This window comes from Perca fluviatilis, chromosome 19 (genome assembly GCF_010015445.1).
Source record: "Perca fluviatilis chromosome 19, GENO_Pfluv_1.0, whole genome shotgun sequence".
NCBI lineage: Eukaryota > Metazoa > Chordata > Actinopteri > Perciformes > Percidae > Perca > Perca fluviatilis.
This window is the reverse complement of record NC_053130.1, coordinates 26,591,447-26,611,319: the sequence shown is the minus strand read 5'-3', so window position 1 is coordinate 26,611,319 and position 19,873 is coordinate 26,591,447. Positions and strand designations below refer to the sequence as shown.

Here is a 19,873-nt window from a genome sequence, read left to right as displayed (position 1 = left end):
ACACATTCATGATAAACACAGACGTACCGCCAAACATTGCATTTGTGTTATTATGAACGTTATTGCCGTTTATCTCCAAGTGGTAATATACTTTTCCCAGTGTGGTGTCTCTCTCTGACCACATATTTAAGGCCATTTAGCGCCTTGTGATCTGTACATTGAGAATCACGCAGATGTTTATACGGGCGAACCTGCTTGGCCTGCCTGGCCTGCCTGGTCCTTGGTCTTCCCAGCCGACCATGCTGAAATAAAAACCATGTAGCGCGCACCGAGTTACAGAAATTCAGAGGTGCAAGACCACGCGCCGCAGCAACTTGCGAAGCCTTCACGCTGGAAATGATAGAGGTGGTGACGTCATTTTATGGCTAGCGCACCTCGCGCCTGGAACACCACGGCGACTATAAACCAAGGATTAGCCTGCTCTGATAAAGAGGCAAAGTCCCTCCCCTTCCCATCAGACCTTATTTCGGAAAAAAAAAGTAGGGTTGTGAATAGGCCTAAAGAGTATTCAATACATTCTGGTGAGAGACACCGAATGTAAAGACAAGCCGAAGCCTTGGGATGTCAGTCTTTTTGGACATCCACTATTAGTGCTGCACAGTTCACATTTAAAGCTTAAGAGTCTTAGGTAGGCTGAGGCAGCACTGAAGACTTTTCCCTAAAAAAACACAGGCAAGACTGAACAGCTCCCTGCATACATGTCCTTGATGATTCCATTCCTAAACCCTTTGCTAGAAGTTATCACAGCTATAAAATCATAATGACCTTGTATGGTGTTTGGAAGTGGAAGTGGAAGGGAGGGGGAGGGCGACTGTTGAAATCCAGTCTGTGGAAATGAATTTAACACGGATGGAAACCATCAGCTTGATTGGATAGATACAGTAGTTATGTCAGTAACCCCCGCAAGTGTTTTAGTTTGAGTCTTAACCTCAGCTTGTTTATGACACTCATGATGTGAAATTGGAAAATGTGGTCCACAAAGCTGACCTTTTTGTTTTCTCTCCAGCTGCCTCACATATGCGATTAAAAGTAGGGTAATTCTTTTACCTCCTATAAATGTCGTTAAAAGTATGGTTGCTCATTCTGTTGGTAGGAGTTATCTATCAGAATGGCCTACTTCCTCTATAAATGTAGTTAAAAGTAGGGTAGCTCATTATGTCAGGTAGGAAATATCTATCAGAATGGCCTACTTCCTCTATAAATGTTAAAAGTAGGGTAGCTAATTCTGTCAGGTAGGAAATATCTATCAGAATGGCCTACTTCCTCTATAAATGTTGTTAAAAGTAGGATAGATCATTCTGTCAGGTGGGAAATATCTATCAGAATGGACTACTTCCTCTATAAATGTTGTTAAAAGTAGGATAGCTCATTCTGTCAGGTAGGAAATATCTATCAGAATGGACTACTTCCTCTATAAATGAAATTAAAAGTAGGGTAGCTCATTATGTCAGGTAGAAAATATCTATCAGAATGGACTACATGCTCTATAAATGTAGTTAACAGTAGGCTAGCTCATTCTGTCAGGTAGGAAATATCTATCAGAATGGCCTACTTCCTCTATAAATGTAGTTAAGAGTAGGGTAGCTCATTCTGTCAGGTAGGAAATATCTATCAGAATGGCCTACTACCTCCTATAAATGAAATTAAAAGTAGGGTAGCTTATTATGTCAGGTAGAAAATATCTATCAGAATGGACTACATGCTCTATAAATGTAGTTAACACTAGGCTAGCTCATTCTGTCAGGTAGGAAATATCTATCAGAATGGACTACATGCTCTATAAATGTAGTTAACAGTAGGCTAGCTCATTCTGTCAGGTTGGAAATATCTATCAGAATGGCCTACTTCCTCTATAAATGTAGTTAACAGTAGGGTAGCTCATTCTGTCAGGTAGGAAATATCTATCAGAATGGCCTACTTCCTCTATAAATGAAATTAAAAGTAGGGTAGCTCATTCTGTCAGGTAGGAAATATCTATCAGAATGACCTACTTCCTCTATAAATGTAGTTAACAGTAGGGTAGCTCATTCTGTCAGGTAGGAAAAATATCTTTCAGAATGGCCTACTACCTCCTATAAATGAAATTAAAAGTAGGGTAGCTCATTCTGTCAGGTAGGAAATATATATCAGAATGGCCTACTTCCTCTATAAATGTAGTGAAAAGTAGGGTAACAACACCTAAGTAATAACATGTAAAACGGGATAGATTCACAGTAAAGTAACAACGTAAAGTCCTTCAGGGAACAGATTTCCATACAGATGCTGTTTTAAAAACCAATGTGATTGTGAGTCATATGTAATGGAAGGATTTACTGTTACTCACAGTCACACATGCTCACAGGCTGTCTGAAGTTTTGTTATAGCAGATTATTTTGGGGTCACTTAAAAAAATGTGCTTTTTTCCATTCAGATACAATCTTCAGCATTTTGTCTATTTATTTTTTTTACTCATTGAATAGCAGCAAAATTAACAGTAAGATGTCACAGCCACACAACATTACAACTGTCTGCTTCCTTTGAGCTCTGGATAATCTTGTTAGGGTCATAATCATCATCATGTCATTATACTCTCTGTTTCCTAATAAAGGACATGACCTCATTCTCTTGAAACTGAGGAGAATTTTATTACAGTAACTGAAAGAGTTTGATTTCCGTTGATTGTTTTGAAATCCACTAAATGAAATTTGTCGAGTCGTGTTTGACTCTCACATGCTACACGAGAAAACAGATCAGATCCTTTGGGGGTTGCCAAGCTTCTTCCCATGTTTTTTTTGTGTGCATATTCCATATTGTTGTGGGAATGAAGTCAGATGTGAATATTTGGATGACGATGACTTGTCTATCAGCAGCTGTCTGCTTATTTTATTAAGCCTGGCGTCTGGCCGGAGGCTGCTGTCCATCACAGGCCTCCTGCGGTCTAGAAATGTTCCTGCTCGCTCTGTTTATTTGTACCAATAAGTCCACTAACGGACATCAGACCCAGTGTCTGCCCTGCTCACTTCTTCCTCTGTATTCATGCATTAGCAGTGCATCCATCTGCACAGCACAATATGCTGATGAAATGGGGATAGTACATGAAAGACATGTAACGCTTCAGGCGTTTTAATCTTTTCATTTTATTTAATTTTAAATGTGCAATTGGTATACAATGTTATAAAATATTTTTTATAAAATAAGCCTTGTCAAGTGTCAAATAATTTGAAAGCTCAATCGACCACTGCGAAGGAGCTAGCAGAATAGGGGATCTCCAGTGAACAGCAATGCATTTCCTGGCTGCCAATAGTGTGAGATCAATATATATTTTAGCATGTAAACTCTGTATATCATGGTGCATGCACAGGGATAAAATATCAACATCAGATTTCCAAAATGCGGTGAGAAGGTCACATGCAAAACAAATAACCTCTTTGCTTCTTACAACAACATAAAAATACCATTTCACTGTTCATTTATGCATCTTTTCTAGGGTGTAATACATCATAAGCAGCATCTTAAAACAAACTTAAATTGTTAATCATATGAACATTTATGAACTTTGAGACAGACGTATGTGCAGTCCTCTTTGTCAGTTTGCATTTGACTATTACGCTGTCATTTAAGCCTAACATTGTCCGTATTTTTAGATATATTTGGAATAAATGTAATATAAATTTACAATATTCTCTTTCTATTTTCCCCATAATTAGGAATATAATCATGTTTAGAAGAAGATGGCTGTTTAAGAAACCCCTGACTAGAATTAGTCAGTGATGTGACTTACTTATTTGAAGATGGAACTCTTTTATCAAAATCTGAAATTTTTTGAGGACCTATTCAGAAAATAAGATAAGATAGACTTTATTAATCCCACACTGGGGAAATTCCTGTGCTACAGCAGCAGAAAAAAATATCATCAGAATACACAAATACACATTAAGTAGACATAGGAGAAAAAAATATACATAAAGTATAAGAAATAGAAAAAATAGAATTAGTTATAATAATAATAATAATAGTAATAATAAAACAAACATATTTACACACTAAACACCCTAGGCAGTATATAAACACAGATATACAGAAAAGACCGCTGATCTTTTACTTTTCAATGATACAAAGTATCTTCATTTACATGCGACTCTAACCTTTTACCTAATTATCAACTGACAATTATAGTTCTCGTATTGTTAAGTATATTGTACATTATTTTCTGTATCTCGTGCGTTCACTGCATTGCCCACCCGCCAGGTATTCCCTGCTAACTTAGCCAGCAGTATGCAGTAGCTTAACCATAATTCACCATGTGTTGGTTGTTGGATGGTAACAGGTTGTGGTCTAATGGTCTAATGGTTTAATGGTGCCCACGGTCTCTCCTTGGGTCTCAGGTCTGTCTCTGGACCACCAGACAGTTTCTGCATCGTCTCGTGTCCGTCTGTCGGAGAGGGAGGAGGAGAGTCTGTCCTGTTACCTCAGGGCCTGTGACGCTGCCCTGTCCTACCTGCAGGAGCTCGATAAGGTGGGATTTTACACGTGTTGAGCGTGCATTATGCAGTATGTGTGCATGCTTTCGTGAGTGTGTGTGTGTGTGTTCATGTAACGTCACTGACAAATGAAAATAGAAATATATCTGTGTGTGCGTGCATGAATAAGGTACAGCTTTCTGTCAGAGGAGATTGTCTGTGTTCACCAATTTTCTTCATGCTTGAGTTTACAATTGATCTCTTATTTACTGGTTCCCAGCTCTGTTTATTTCAATATATTTTTATACTTTTAGTTCTTTCAACATTTTCCGTCACAAATATGTAGTATTTAGTCATATTTAGTGGTTCTGTATCTGTCATGTAAAGTAACTAAGTACCTTTAATTAGGTACTTGTGCTTTACTTGTATTTCCATTTCTATTATATTTCCATTGTATGCGACTTCATACTCTACTTCATATATTTCACAGTTATGTATAGTTGCTGGTTACTTTTCAGATCAAGATTTTAAAACATATGATCAGTGTATGAAATATGATGCATTGTTATGGATTTAACTGCACAAAAGAACATAGAGTGGTTATAATTAGCTTTACCTCATTAACATGTAAGCTTACATGTTAATGCAGCTATAGTAATGATCCAATAACATAATAATAATAAGGGTCATTCTGCATAATTGACATTGTACTTTTTGTTGCCAATACGTCTGTACTTTTACTTGGATATGGTTTTGAATGCAGGGCATTTACTTGTAATGTATGTATGTATGTATGTATGTATGTATGTATGTATAATAATTTAAAGATTTAAATACAGTGAAAATACACTTAGTTGTGCATGTATTTTCAGATTTCAGTAACAACACCCCACACCAAATCAGCCAAAGCCAGTCTGCCTCCTTTACCTGTGGATATCGACCTGGGCTACTTCCTACAGGCTTCCTTACAAAGTGCTTACATTTGTCTGCTGCAGAGGGGGTGAGTGTACCAACCCTACATACACATAACCCATACACAGTGTCTGCCTTCTTTTATGCAAAGTTGCTCTGTAAACCATTGGCATGTTCTTTTAAAAGTACTTGAAAAAGCATAAAAAAGCAAAAATTCACCTAGGGTCGTAAAATAATGTCTTCAAATTGATATTTTTTTTACATTGTTGGTTGTTGGCCTTTTATAATTTCCAACTGGAAGTCCTAATTCATCTACCTGTGTTTACATTACTTCACTGGTTATGCACTTTGATTAATGGCTGCAGGCTAGGCTTATCTGACATTGCCTGTAATGGAGGGAACCTTGGGCTTTTATCTTCTGTTTTAGAAAGTGTGTAGGAGAAGAAATCAAGGAAAAGCTTTAAAGCACCACTTGACCTCAGTGCAGCATAGATGCATTTTAATTTGTGACCAGCAGGTGTCAGTGTCAGAAAAGCAAAGTAGTGTCTGAACACACGTTGGACTGTCAAATACACTCAGTTTCCAGTTCCAGGTACACATAGCTGAAACTAATGCAGTCTAATACAGCAGTACAGCAGTAACTCACCAATTCATGAAGGTTGTAATGTTGAGTTTTTCATAGAACTGTAACAGAGAGGTGTTTTCTTTCTACCATATCTGATGTAAATAGGGTGGACAAAATAATAGAAACACTTGCAACAGGGTGTATTGTTCCAGACGTTTTGTGTGAAGCAGTATGCAGTCGGAATATCAGAGCTATCTTTCACAGCCTCTTATCATTCTGTCCTACTGTAAACAGTTTGATATTAACAGTGGGTTTGTGTGTATGTGTGTGTGTGTGTGTGTGTGTGTGTGTGTGTGTGTGTGCGTGTGTGTTTTAGCCATCTAGCACAGGGTGCTCACCAGCTGCGCAGGGTCCTCAGGGTGGTGGAGTCACGAGGGTCTCAGAGTTTCAAGAAGGTGAGGTGCACACACGCACACACGCACGCACGCACGCACGCACGCACGCACGCACGCACGCACACACACAAATAGCTGCTGTAGTTTGGATTGCTAGCTGCTAAACATTCATTATTCTATAGTGTACCAGCGCAAGTGCAGATTGGTAGCTACAAAATATGATGGAATAATTATAATACTGCTTCGAACACTGAGGACTAATCCCGACTTTAGTCTAGATCATTATAACTTTATTAGTACTTTCATCTGTAGGCTCATGCTTATCCACCCAGTATTTACAGTATCCTGTTAATACATTGTGGTTTCCTCAGTCTGCAGCGAGAAAGCTAGCTGAGGTGCTGCTGAGCTCCGTCAGTGAGGACAGCTACTGGCCCCCGCTGGGCCCCCCACCCTCAGCCTGGCTTCAAAGAGAGGGAGCCGCCGCCTCCAAAGATGCCATCTACCCCACTGTTAAACCCCCGCAACGTTACAGCACTGACGGGTTCGTTTGTTTCATTTCTATGTCACTAACTGTTTTCCCTTTACCCGTCTTAATCCTCTTGATTCTCTTATCCATGCGATCCAACTAGGGTGACCAGGCATCCCAAAAAATTCAGGACAGTCCTGAATTACAAGCAGCTGTCCCGTCCTGTTTGTCCTGAAAATTAGACTGATTATGTCCGTTGCCTACATGAATTATGGCTATCGTAGTTTATTTTTAATTTTTTTTGTTAGCCCGTGTAGAGGGGGTCAGCCCTATGTTCCCACAGCTCAATGGTCCCACAGCCCTATGTTCCCACAGCCCAATCGTCCCACAGCCCAATCGTCCCACAGCCCAATGGTCCCACAGCCCTATGTTCCCACAGCCCTATGTTCCCACAGCCCTATGGTCCCACAGCCCAATGGTCCCACAGCCCTATGTTCCCACAGCCCTATGTTCCCACAGCCCTATGGTCCCACAGCCCTATGTTCCCACAACCCTATGTTCCCACAGCCCAATGGTCCCACAGCCCTATGTTCCCACAACCCTATGTTCCCACAACCCTATGTTCCCACAGCCCAATGGTCCCACAGCCCTATGTTCCCACAACCCTATGTTCCCACAACCCTATGTTCCCACAACCCTATGTTCCCACAGCCCAATGTTCCCACAACCCTATGTTCCCACAGCCCAATGGTCCCACAGCCCTATGTTCCCACAACCCTATGTTCCCACAGCCCAATGGTCCCACAGCCCAATGGTCCCACAGCCCTATGTTCCCACAGGCCTATGGTCCCACAGCCCTATGTTCCCACAACCCTATGTTCCCACAGCCCAATGGTCCCACAGCCCTATGTTCCCACAGCCCTATGGTCCCACAGCCCTATGTTCCCACAGCCCAATGGTCCCACAGCCCAATGGTCCCACAGCCCTATGTTCCCACATTTCTAAGATTTTTCTTAAAATTAGGCCCTATGTTAGGGTTAGGGTTACATTCCATCTGTAGTCCATTGCTACTGGATAATAGGTAAGGTGTAATTGGCTACCAAATTGGGAGAAAGGGGTATCAAATCTGATACAAATTTATGAAAAAGGAAATGTGGGAACTGTGGGAACATAGGGCCATCATAAATTTGTCACTGTTACATTCAACACAGTCATTTTGTTTTTTCTTTTCTTATGACAGACAGTTGACTTCGTGCTCACAGACAAAATACATTTTAGTGTTGACTTTTGACTTTTGCATGTGTGACTGTTATTTGACACTGCATGTAATGTACCGGAGGCCACGGCCATCCTCAACTCCCCTATCCCGAATTTCACCCATTGTCATCTGGTCACCCTAGATCCAAAACGTGGTGTACTAACTGCTATTACTTTACCCAAGTTCAAAATGTAACAAGCGTTATGCCTCCTGGAATTATGTTTTTTTTACTTATTTGTGTCAACTCACTGTTGTGCCCACATCAGTTATCTCTAGGAGTCCATTTCCTTTGTCAAAGTTGCACTTTCTGCCAATGTGGTATCAGTTTTGTCCAAGATACTATCCTCTCAACAACTGTAGCACGTTGGCAGTTTGTCCAAGTGTTTTTTGTACTAAAGACTGACTCATCATCAGGGAGGCGGGAATCTGAGTCACGTCTCTACAACGTGAAAGTACACATTTTCACATTGAAAGTCAGGTAACAGACTTTCCCTGCGAGTGCTCGTAGGCTACCAGTTTACACTGGGTCTTTCAATGTGAGGAATCCCAGCACACCCAAATTATCTCACACACCTCTCCTCCTCTTATCAGTGTGGTCTCGATCTGTACTCATCTGAAGAAGCAGAAAACAAACTTACTATACTACCTGCCTACTGTAATATACCTGTGAATATGCATAGGGCAATGATTTTTCAATCACGGTCCAACAAACAATCAGTATCATGTCAAGTAAGACACTGTAACATGCCATGACATGAAGGGTGACATTGACATGACAAAGTGGTTATCTGCACCAGCAAACTAAACTGCATCAACATATCCTGCATTTCCCTGTTCGCATGGATCCTGCACTCGTTGCTCAGGCCCTGCAAACTATACTTAGTCACCACCACATGACTAATTCTGCCCACACTATCATAAGTGAAGATCTAAATCCATGTCTGAGATTAGAAGGAAAGGAGGAACCGGAGACTTCACCCTGAGGAATAGCTGAGCTTGAGTATTGTTCATGGCTTTTGTCATCAGTTACCACTTTTGAAAAGGTCACGACGGTGTGTGGTAAATGTGTCGAGAGGGAGAAGAAGCAAAGAAAGTGATGAATGAGAGGGATGGGAGAGGTAGAGATGGAAGAAATTAATGTGTGTGTGTGTGTGTGTGTGTGTGTGTGTGTGTGTGTGTGTGTGTGTGTGAGAGAGAGACATCTGAGATGGTGCTGTGTAGTGATACACCCAGGATGGTCCGTGTTGTGTTACAGCACCACAAGTGAGACAGAAACTGGACACTCCCAGCAATCTGGCAATCGACCTCAGGACAAGCCGTGTGTGTGTGTGTGTGTGTGTGGGTGTGTGTGTGTGTGTGTGTGTGTGTGTGTGTGTGTGTGTGAGGGGTAGACTTCCTTGTATTGGTACTATTTCCTGTTTCCTGTGTCCTGGCAGTTGCTTCTGTCCTCAGGACGTGGTGGAGGAAGCTGTGTTGCTGCTGCTCATCACAGAGTCCATGGTAAGACAAACATACACACACGCACACACACACGCACATGTCTTCTCTAGTAGTTCCCTTACACTCCACATTCTCAGCCTTTTTGCTTTAAAAACACATACAAGGAACATATACTCCCTTTCCCAGAGGACCTTTCTGCAGTTGACCGGTATCGCCACCTTTCCCTTCCTTAGTTTTCCTCCTCTTTCCTCCTTCCTCCTCCTGTTCCTCACTCAGCATCTCTGTTCGTCCAGGCCAGCGGTGAGGCGGTGATCAGTCGTCTGCCAGACCAGGCGGAAGTTCGTCAGGCCAGCCTGCAGGATGCCACCTCTGTTTATGACCTGCTCACCATCGGCATGGCCAGGAGAGGGCAGTACGGCATGCTTTCTGAGGTGTGGTGACACACACACACACACACGCACACACGCACACACACACACACACACACACACGCACACACACACACACAAACGCGCACACAAACAGAGACACACTCCATGGAGGTCTGAGGGGAGGAGAGCAAAAGTGTGAGAGATGAGATGTGTTAGTGAGAGCTTTGCCCTTTGCAAAACTTTTTAATTAATGTCCTTTAAGCAAAGGGATTTTGTGTCTTTTTCTACTTCCTCCTAAATTTTTTCTCTCAGATATCACATTTCAATTGCCTCCTCTATTTTCTCTTTTTTTTTCCTACAAACTCTGTTACCCCACTAATGTGACCTGACCTCAGGTGTAGGAAGTTGGGGAGGCGGAGGTTAGAGGGGTTGTCCAAAATTAGGTTTGTCCACCTGTCTGACTGATTCATAGATAACATCAGTCATCTTATAAGGAGTACCACACACACACACACACACACACACACACACACACACACACACACACACACACACACACACACACACACACACACACACACACACACACACACACACACACACACACACACACACACACACACTCATACAAACTGAGGTAGTTCCACTTAGACCAGTGGATCAGTTTGCTGATATATGAGGCCAGTATGGGCCATTTATTAGGAATTAGATGTCAGCCGGTCAGCGTCATCTATCTCTGATGTGATGAATAAGATTCCCATTGATTGATTACAGCCTTACTGAAGTCATCAATCAATCCATGAGGTGAAGTTCTGATTATAATATCAAATTCCAGTTGGAGGATACACACGTATATTCTTTGTAAGAATGTAATTCTGAAAAAGTTGTGTGGAAAAAATTCAATGATTTGACATTTTTGGATTGGATTAATATTACGGACGCATTAATGTGTAAGTACTGTAGCTGGTCGAGGTAGGGACTGTTTTAGCTATGCTGGCAGCATGGCTCTAGGGATGGCAGTGTCAGTCAGCCCGACCATTTTGGTCTATTGGATGGATTGCCATGAAATTAATGAAAAGATATTCAACGTGCCCAGAAATGACTTTGGTGATCCTTTGACTTTTTATCTAGCGCCACCCTGAAGTTGGAATTTCGCTGTTGAGTTAAATATCTTGACAGTAACTTGAAGGATTGCCATGCAATTTGGTACACACATTCATGTTTCCCACAAATTGAATTGTCAATTTGTCTAAACCCTAGCTCTGCATATTATATTAACCCCCTAACCAGGGGTTAAATTGGGATTGTTATGTGTCGGCCTAATTTAGTAGGGTTAACAAGGGTCAGCACTATTATGTATTACGTATGCAGCAGCAGCAGCAGTGACAGTTGCAGTTTTATAATAGCGACTTTACAAGTGTTCCTGTATTTTATACTCAGATTAGTTCACTCATGCATTGTTTAAGAAATACCCACAGTATTTTCAGTAATACATTTTGCTATGCTGAGCAGGACAGCAGCAAATGCAGCCTTTCTAATAAGTGCACATTATTGAATCAGAATATTGGGCAGACCTTTTTTTCCTGGTTAAGCTCACAAGTGCATGACTGACGACATCTGACTGAGAGGCGCTCCACGCCATCCTCTGCTCGTCCACAAACACATCAATCACATCATTATGGACTAAAACAGCGCTGAGTGGGTGGTGAGAGGTGACTGACAGTCATTTCAAGCAAGAAAAATGAAGTCAAGAAGAGCGGCCATTCGGTTAAGGGATGTAAATGAGGGAATACATGTATTGTTCCTAACCCTGGCTTTCCTGATTTGTTTCCTGTAATGGATTAGGAGAGTTTGAGCAAAAATTCATTTTTTTGGCTCAGTCTGGGTTAACCTGTCCAGACTCTGCCTGAACCTGTATCTACGCTTCCCACTTGTATCAATTATATCACGTGAACATATTTGTGTGTCTGCATTTCTCCTCGCAGTGTCTGGAGCGAGCCATGAAGTTTTCTTTCAACGAGTTCCACCTCTGGCACCAGCTGGGCTTGTCACTCATGGCGGCTGGAAAGGTGAGCTCATTTCTCCTTTTATACCAGCAACAGCCCCTCACACACAACATGCCACACCCGAAGGCGACATCCATCTCCTGCCATACCTCTGTCCTGTACACTGCTGCGCTTCCTCCTCTCCCTCATGTCCAGACATGCAACAAATAGTATTCGCAGATAGGTGTGAAGTCTGCTTGGAGAAGCAGATGGGTTGAGTTTTATTTAATTTTTTATATTATAATATTTAAGTAAATTAATTGCAACAAAGGTAAACTAAAAGGGCATGTAACTACAGTATTAGTCTAAGCCACATAGTACAGAATGTCCTTCATGGCAACTCCCATCTGCTATTACAAAAATAAAGATTGGGAAATACTATTGAATCCATTTGCTGCAAAATAAAGATTAATATTGTTGTCATGTTAAAAAAAATGCACATTCTTCAAATGGGAGTCCTCAAAAGGAGCTGGAATAGCTTACAACCCCCCCCCCCCCTCTCTCTCACTCTCTATCTCCTTCTCCCTTAGTGTGTGTGTGTGTGTGTGTGTGTGTGACAGAAAAATTGATCTGGGTTGCAGGATAAAGTGACACTGCAGATCAATGGAGTGCTCTAGAAATAGGCAGTTCCCTAGAAGGAGAAGGGGCCGCCTCAGTGTCGTCAGATCCGCTTCTATTTAGGGCCAGCCGGGTGTGTGTGTGTGTGTGTGAGTGCATGTGTGTGAGCGCATGTGCACGTGCACGTGGTCCATTAATGATTGACCTACATGTATTAAGTGACTGTGTGCCTAAATGAGTCTATTAAGGCTGTGTAAGGAAAGTTGATGTGTGTTTGATTCACTCGCTTAAAGCGATCCATGTCATCTGTGGCTGCATAGTAACTGGCTGCTGCGTGCACATGAATCACAATTTGTCAGTGACATTTTTTTTGTGTATATGTGTGTGTGTGTGTGTGTGTGTGTGTGTGTGTGTGTGTGTTCCTTTCAGGGCATTGGTGCTGTGTCTGTATTTAAAGAGTGTGCCAGAATGAAACCAGAGGACCCCTCATTGCCCCTATTGGCTGCTAAAGTCTGCATTGGTCAACTTCACTGGGTGAATACACACAAAACATTCACATACTCAAGATAATACACATTACACACACACACACACACACACACACACACACACACACACACACACACACACACACACACCTGGACTCATACATACAGTACACATGCCGTTGAGAGTCAGGTATGTGAGCTTGAACAATTTACAGACATTAGGAGTACAATGATTAGCTATGAATATTTTTTTTATGCTTTTAGCGATCCTGCTGTGATGTTTTTTTTCTCATACTTTCCCAGGGATACTTGTTTCAGTGATATCTTTGAATTTTCTATGGATGACTTTCTGTAGGTGGAGCTGTTTTCCCTGTCTGTTCAGCCACGTGGTGGCTTTTGATGCTCCTGCTAACTCCTCTATTTAGAGATATAGTACATACAGAGTAGCAGACGTTTACATCCCCATAAAGAGGTCCCTAGATTATTTTGAGGGGTCATGAGACGATCAAAATGATTACACGGGGGTTTGGCCTTGACCAACTGCCACTTTCCTTGTTGCAAAGTCTAGCCTAGTCTCTCTCTCATGGGTGGGCCAAATTCTCTGGGCGGGCAAAGCAGAGAAAGGGGAGGTAACCTTGCTCCTTATGACCTCATAAAGAGAAGATTCCAGATCGGCCCATCTGAGCTTTCATTTTCTCAAAGGCAGAGCAGGATACCCAGGGCACGTTTTACACCTATCGCCATTTCTAGCCACTGGGGGACCATAGGCAGGCTGGGGGGACGCATATTAATGTTAAAAAAACCTCATAAAGTTAAATTTTCATTCCATGGGACCTTTAATGTTTAAATTTGTAAATGACACTTTCACCTCTTCATCCCTCTGTAAATCCTTCAAATGAAACAATCTAACAATCTTTGCTTAAACTACTCACAACTCAAGTCATGTGCATTAACCCTTAAAGCAGTGGTTCCAAACCTTGGGTCATGAGATGATGACTGTGGTACAAAACAAATTTCAATGACAGTTTTAAACATGTATCTAATATTTGCTCATTTTTAGCCATGCTAGCAGCTCTAACGAGCACAATGTTGTCCGTCAGTTGGTCTGTCTTGAATCCAGACTGATGGACGTTAGGGCATAGGTTTCAAGGTGTATAACATTAGTAGGCTATGAGCTGTAGGTGGGTGATTTCAACAGCTGACCTAGGGAAAACACTGAACATTTGACTTAGGTAAAAAAGCAAAGTCTTATCTTCGTCTGGTCTGATTCATTCTTCATCTGGAACTAGTGAGATGTCACAAATCTGCATTTGAGCGCAGTATAGCAGACAATCAGTTTTGTAATCCATGCATGTTCATTTTCAGTCACAACTGTCCCCTCAGCTTCAGCGAACACTCATAAGATCATAAGTTGAAAGGTGCCGTTATATTCTGCACTAAAGGGACAGCAGCTTTGTAGAATATTTACTGTGTAGGCCTACATAGAGAGTCATGTTTGGGGATTGACACGGGTGTCACTTAGGCATACATGCATCACTGTGAAGCCGGCCAGCTTGGATAGTCTTGCTGTTCCTGATCTGGGCAGGAGGGAGAAAGTCACATCAACAGTGGTATTGAGGGTGGAGGGGGAGAGAGAGAATGAGCGAGTGTGAGTGAGTGAGACAGAGAGAGAGAGAGAGAGAGAGAGAGAGAGAGAGAGAGAGAAAGGGGTCAGAGATTAGAAAAGAGGAGCTAACAGTAGCGAATGGAGAGAGCACATCTGTCAGTGGCTGGAGATCATGGCAGGCTGGAGACACTAAGGAGCTTACAGCCTTAATCACAATGGGACGCTATGGCCATAGTGCAGTGGGGCATTACATAAATGGGCCACCATTATCCACGATCAGCTCCACTGGAAAGTCTGAACTATTATCTAGCCAGGAACATTTATTTTTTTGTGGCCCACTAGCCCACAGACCAGACCAAAATGTCATTACAATGTCCTCATATTTTTTCACGTTTTCAGAGAGTTCCTATACATGTTGATGAAAAAAGGATCTGAGGGCATTGAAATCCTCTCCAAACTTATGACATCACTACAAACTGCACGACTGGCCATCTGAAAGCAAAGCCGCTTTTGTAAATTCCTGAAGAGCAGTTTTGCAGATGCGAGGTTTTCACCCGACAACAGTGGCACGTTCTTCTTTTACACCATTCAAGGGAGAGAGAAAAAAAAAACGTAATCCTCCTAAGGCGTGCGTGTGTTTAAATGACTAGCTATTTTGTGCAGGCTTTGAACTCGCAAGGGCCTGGATTCAGAGAAAGAGACAGCGAGAGAGAGAGCACAGGAGGAGGATGAAGGGAGGAAGAAGAAGAAGAAGAAGAAGAAGAAGAAGAAGAAGAAGAAGAAGAAGAAGAAGAAGAGAAGAGGGGCGGTGCCGTAGGCTCGCTGTTGCGCTGGCGTGCCGTCAAAGGCATTACCCCTCTACGCCCACCTGCCCGGCTGCCCGCCACCAGCCATACCTCACACCGAGTGACACACTTTCACTCAGCTCAGTGCACCTCAGCTCAGCCGCACACTGCCTGCAGCATGTGTGGGCGAGCGTGTGTGTGTGTGTGTGTGTGTGTGTGTGTGTGTGTGTGTGTATCCTTCAGAAAACTCTGCGTTGTCCTTGAATCTACTCGGACTGTCCTCACACTAAACTCACAACGGGCTCTGCCATCAATACTCCATTACCCTGCTGCATCCTCAGCCTCATTTACGTCTCAGGGCTGCAAAGTTTTTCCTCTCACACACACATGAAAGAGAGGCTGTTGCAGGCTCTGCTTTCCGGTACAGTACCCTCCCAATGCTCGGACCAGATTTATTTGTTTTTAATATTATAGGTTATTGGTTTCATGAGAAGAATAATTCAGTATTGCACCTGGCCATTCAAGTATATACAACAAAACTAATATTCTTCAGGGGCTAATTTAGTGTGTGTTTGTGTGTGTGTGTGTGTGTGTGTGTGTGTGTCTGTTCAGTTTGAGGAGGCCGAGGCTCTGTCGCAGAGTGTGGTGTCTATGGGCGAAGAAGCCGAAGAATTTCTACCTCGGGCCTACCTGTCCGTGGGACTCTGCTGCAGTTTACAGGCCTCTGACGGTAAGGACACAAATAGACAAATATACTGAGAGCATCCTCTACAGGAAAACAACAGTAGCATTCATTTGTTCAAATGTTGAAAACAACAGACGTTGTTACATGTGTCTGACCATCAGTATGCGATTAATGACTCTCAGAAGCGAAGGGGGGAAGGCCGTGAAACCTCTTGTACATCTAACCTCTTGGTTCCACCATGGATCACATCCTGACTTTTTTTTTTTTTTTTTGGGCTATTCCTGGCTTTATTCGATAGGAAAGCTGAGATATGAAAGGGGAGAGAGGGGGGGCGGGAGGGACACATGCAGGAAAACCGTCACAGGTCGGACTCGAACCCTGGACCTTCTGTGTCAAGGAATAAACCTCTGCACATGTGCGCCCGCTCTGCCAACTGAGCTAACCTGCCACCACATCCCTGACTCTTTAACCTTTGTTTTCATAATCGCAATCTGATCACAGTCTTAGCTGAAGTTATACAGACCTTAAGGGCTTTTTTTTATGACATATACTTTTGCTGCTGAAATATAGCAAAGCTGAAACTGTGACGGGTAAACTTTTGGTTCTGTCCTCTCTCTCTCTTTCTCTCTCTCTCTCTCTCTCTCTCTCTCTCTCTCTCTCTCTCTCCAGCCACTCTGAAAGCTGATCGAAATGAATTAAACAAAAAAGCACTACGAGCCTTGAGCAAGTAGGTTCTGGTTCTACTATTCTCCATCACATGTGTTTCTCTGTTTATCAGTTGTTGTAGTTTTGCTCATAGCATACGTACATACATGTATGTAGCATTTTATTTTTAGCTATGCTGCTGTAGCTACACTAATGTGGTAAACATGGCATGTTGGCATGGAATATGCATGGCATAGGCATGTTAGCATTGTTGTTGTGGATGTTTTGCTAAAATCTTCGCTAACACAATGTGTCATGGGTTTCTTTCTCTCCTGCACAGGGCTCATTCATTAGACCCCCAGGATGCTCAGATTGCTATGTACCTGGCTCTGCAGCTGGCACTTGTGCGCCAGGTATAAGGGGGGAAATGGGAAAGTTATCATATGTTTTGTTAATAAACACCAGACATGAATCAAATCATTAGAAAGCATTGCAGATCGTACCTGAGCATGGGTGTGTGTGCGTATGTCTGGCAGGTATCAGCAGCCATTGAGCCCCTGCAGGCAGCTTTATCTCTCCGTGGGGACGACTTACACTCCCTCCACCTGCTGACTCTGCTGCTGAGTGCCCAGAAACACCACCGTCATGCCCTGGACACCCTAAGCCTGGCTCTCAGCCAGCACCCCAGCAACTTCAAGTAAAACCCACTATACCGTCCCACTCACACAGGCAACAATAAATGTTGGTTAGGATCAGGCACCAATCTATCACTGTAAAGATGTAACTTGACTTTGTAGTTTGTGTGTGTGTGTCTGTGTGTGTGTGTGTGTGTGTGTGTGTGCGTGTGTGAGTGTGTGAGTGAGTGTGAGTGAGTGTGTGTGTGTGTGTGTGTGTGTGTGTGTGTGTGTGTGCGTGGAGTAGCTCCAGTGAGTCATGCAGCAAGGCCACACTGGTCCTCTCCATAGGCATAGGGTGTCTCAGCTGGACTGTGTTTGAGGCCAAGCACACGCACACACACACACACACACACACACACACACACACACACACACACACACACTTGACGCCTTATTTAGACGTGCCAGAGTGGAGGTCTGCATTGCGGTACCTATGCCCCTCATACACCCTTACCCTTTTAACACCGCAGCTCTGACCCGAGCCCTAGTGCTGCTTTCCTTACAGAATTAATTTGTCCAACACATACCCCCACCGGTCTATTACATTAAACAGGTTAAAACACTCTGACTCTAATACATTTGGGGAAGGTTCACTGATTTGATTTGGGACATGTTTAATGAGTTGCCATATTGTACCATACATCCACAATTTGTTTTAAACATGACCAATGTTTAAAATCCACATACTATTAGATAACTCTTATCTAAGTATATCAGAGTTACTAACAAGATATGGTTTATTGTTTTGTTTTTTATGTACAAAAGGCTTTCAAACTTCCACTAGCATTTTGTTGTGATATTTTATAATCTTATCTTTGTATTTAATCACATAACAAAAAAAGACTATGACATTTTTTTCCCCAAAATACAGATTCTTGTCTCAGCCGAAAAGACTCAGAGAAGTAAAGTTATATATCATGAACATTTCATATATTATATATATTTCAATAAGAATCCAGCTTGAAATGAAATTTTGCTAAAACAGGTCAGCAGTAGCCAAAAGCATTGCTTTTATGCACTTTCACATTAGCTTACAGTACAGGAAGGATTCCAGTCTGTCATCCTGAACAAACACATTAAAACATTCATTAGCTGTGGAGGAAGCTGGAACGTGGATAACATTAACTATCCAGGCCAATTATTCCACACTAACCATGATATGGAAGCATGTTGCATCATCTTTCGGATGTGTTTTCTCTCCATTTGAAAGCCCGGTAAAGCATTTCATAATGCAGCCATTTGGGGTCAGTGTTGGCCTCCACGGTCCCAGTACAAACAGATGGGGTACATCCATACATCAGGAGGCAGAGGAAGGGAGAGGAAATGCAGAAAAACAAGAAAATTGATGAAACAACGAAGGGAAGGAAGAATGTAAGAGCCTGACAGGAAGAAGAAAACACAGAGACAGAGTGGGTGGATGTTCAAAAGACGATGGCTTTATAATTACACAAGCTTTACTGATCAGCAATGTACAATTTGAAGATGAAATATGTTCTCTCTACGTCTAGATGCAAACACTTTGACACACACACACACCTCCTCCATAGAGACACTTGACTGCTTTGACCCATTTAAGAGCTCTTTCCAGGCTCAGCCAATCACACAGCTTTCTGCGCCAGGAATCCCCATCGCCCCGGTAACCATGAGGTCATATGGGTAGCGCAGACAGCATCGGTTGTTGTTCCCAAACTGTTGTTATGGAGCGGTAGAGAGACACTGACTCAGAGAGAAAGAGAGATAGGTAGATACAAATGTATAAACCAGTAGTTTACTGAATGGAATTGCTGATTGCAAATGAATTCTTACTGAATGCCTATTTACTGTATTATAACCTCTGATATTTATTGATCTATGTTTCTAATACTACTTTTATTGGTCTGTCATGCCAGTAAAGCATATTTTAACTGAGCCAACTAAAAGCTAAAGAGAGACAGACAGTAGTGTTCTACACCAATCTGAAATGTTAGCCCTAGCCTGACCTGGCCCAATTCATTTGGGCCCAAGTGGCCTGGGACCGACAGCTAACACACTTTTTCATCCCTCTATCCGTCTCTCTCAAAAAAGTAGGAGTGCTGGTTTGAGTGTAGCAGTGTAAGAAACACACAGCGTAGCCTGATGCTATACCAATCTGTCTATAATAATTAAGTAATATTACTGGAAACATGATATTGTTTAATATATAATATGGAAACCTAACCAACATTTGTAATGTTACGGTTCTCGTCAAGTTCATTAGTTAGCCAGCATCTCTCCTCACTGATACATTTGTTACCCGGAAGTCGATCATGACTGTGGTTCCCAGCACTCAAAGCTGCTCTAATCAATAGTTTTATATTGACAAAGGATTAAATGTGTAATGTGAAACCCACACATAATGATAATTGGACTCTGCAGTTCCCCCTCAGTTTTAGCATCTTTCAGCTCATTGTTTTAGTGTTACTTACATTTCTATCAGTCTCGAGGCTTTCATCAACCTCGTTTTCGGCAACAGCAGACTGGAACAAACCTGTTTTTTACACTACATGCCCAGCATGAAAC

The 19,873-nt window shown here is 42.3% G+C and overlaps 1 protein-coding gene across 2 annotated transcripts in view; it reads left to right on the top strand.

Annotated features, from left to right (window-relative positions):
- Positions 1 to 19,873, top strand: part of ttc7a (tetratricopeptide repeat domain 7A) — a 59,734-nt gene that overhangs the window by 7,678 nt on the left and 32,183 nt on the right. For both annotated transcript variants that reach the window (XM_039784274.1, XM_039784273.1), the window contains 12 exons: positions 4,365 to 4,495; positions 5,312 to 5,439; positions 6,293 to 6,371; positions 6,683 to 6,852; positions 9,472 to 9,535; positions 9,769 to 9,906; positions 11,832 to 11,915; positions 12,879 to 12,983; positions 15,941 to 16,058; positions 16,683 to 16,740; positions 16,999 to 17,071; positions 17,195 to 17,355. In XM_039784274.1, the coding sequence (XP_039640208.1) occupies positions 4,365 to 4,495; positions 5,312 to 5,439; positions 6,293 to 6,371; positions 6,683 to 6,852; positions 9,472 to 9,535; positions 9,769 to 9,906; positions 11,832 to 11,915; positions 12,879 to 12,983; positions 15,941 to 16,058; positions 16,683 to 16,740; positions 16,999 to 17,071; positions 17,195 to 17,355 (1,309 nt within the window). The remainder of the gene's footprint in view (positions 1 to 4,364; positions 4,496 to 5,311; positions 5,440 to 6,292; positions 6,372 to 6,682; positions 6,853 to 9,471; positions 9,536 to 9,768; positions 9,907 to 11,831; positions 11,916 to 12,878; positions 12,984 to 15,940; positions 16,059 to 16,682; positions 16,741 to 16,998; positions 17,072 to 17,194; positions 17,356 to 19,873) is intronic.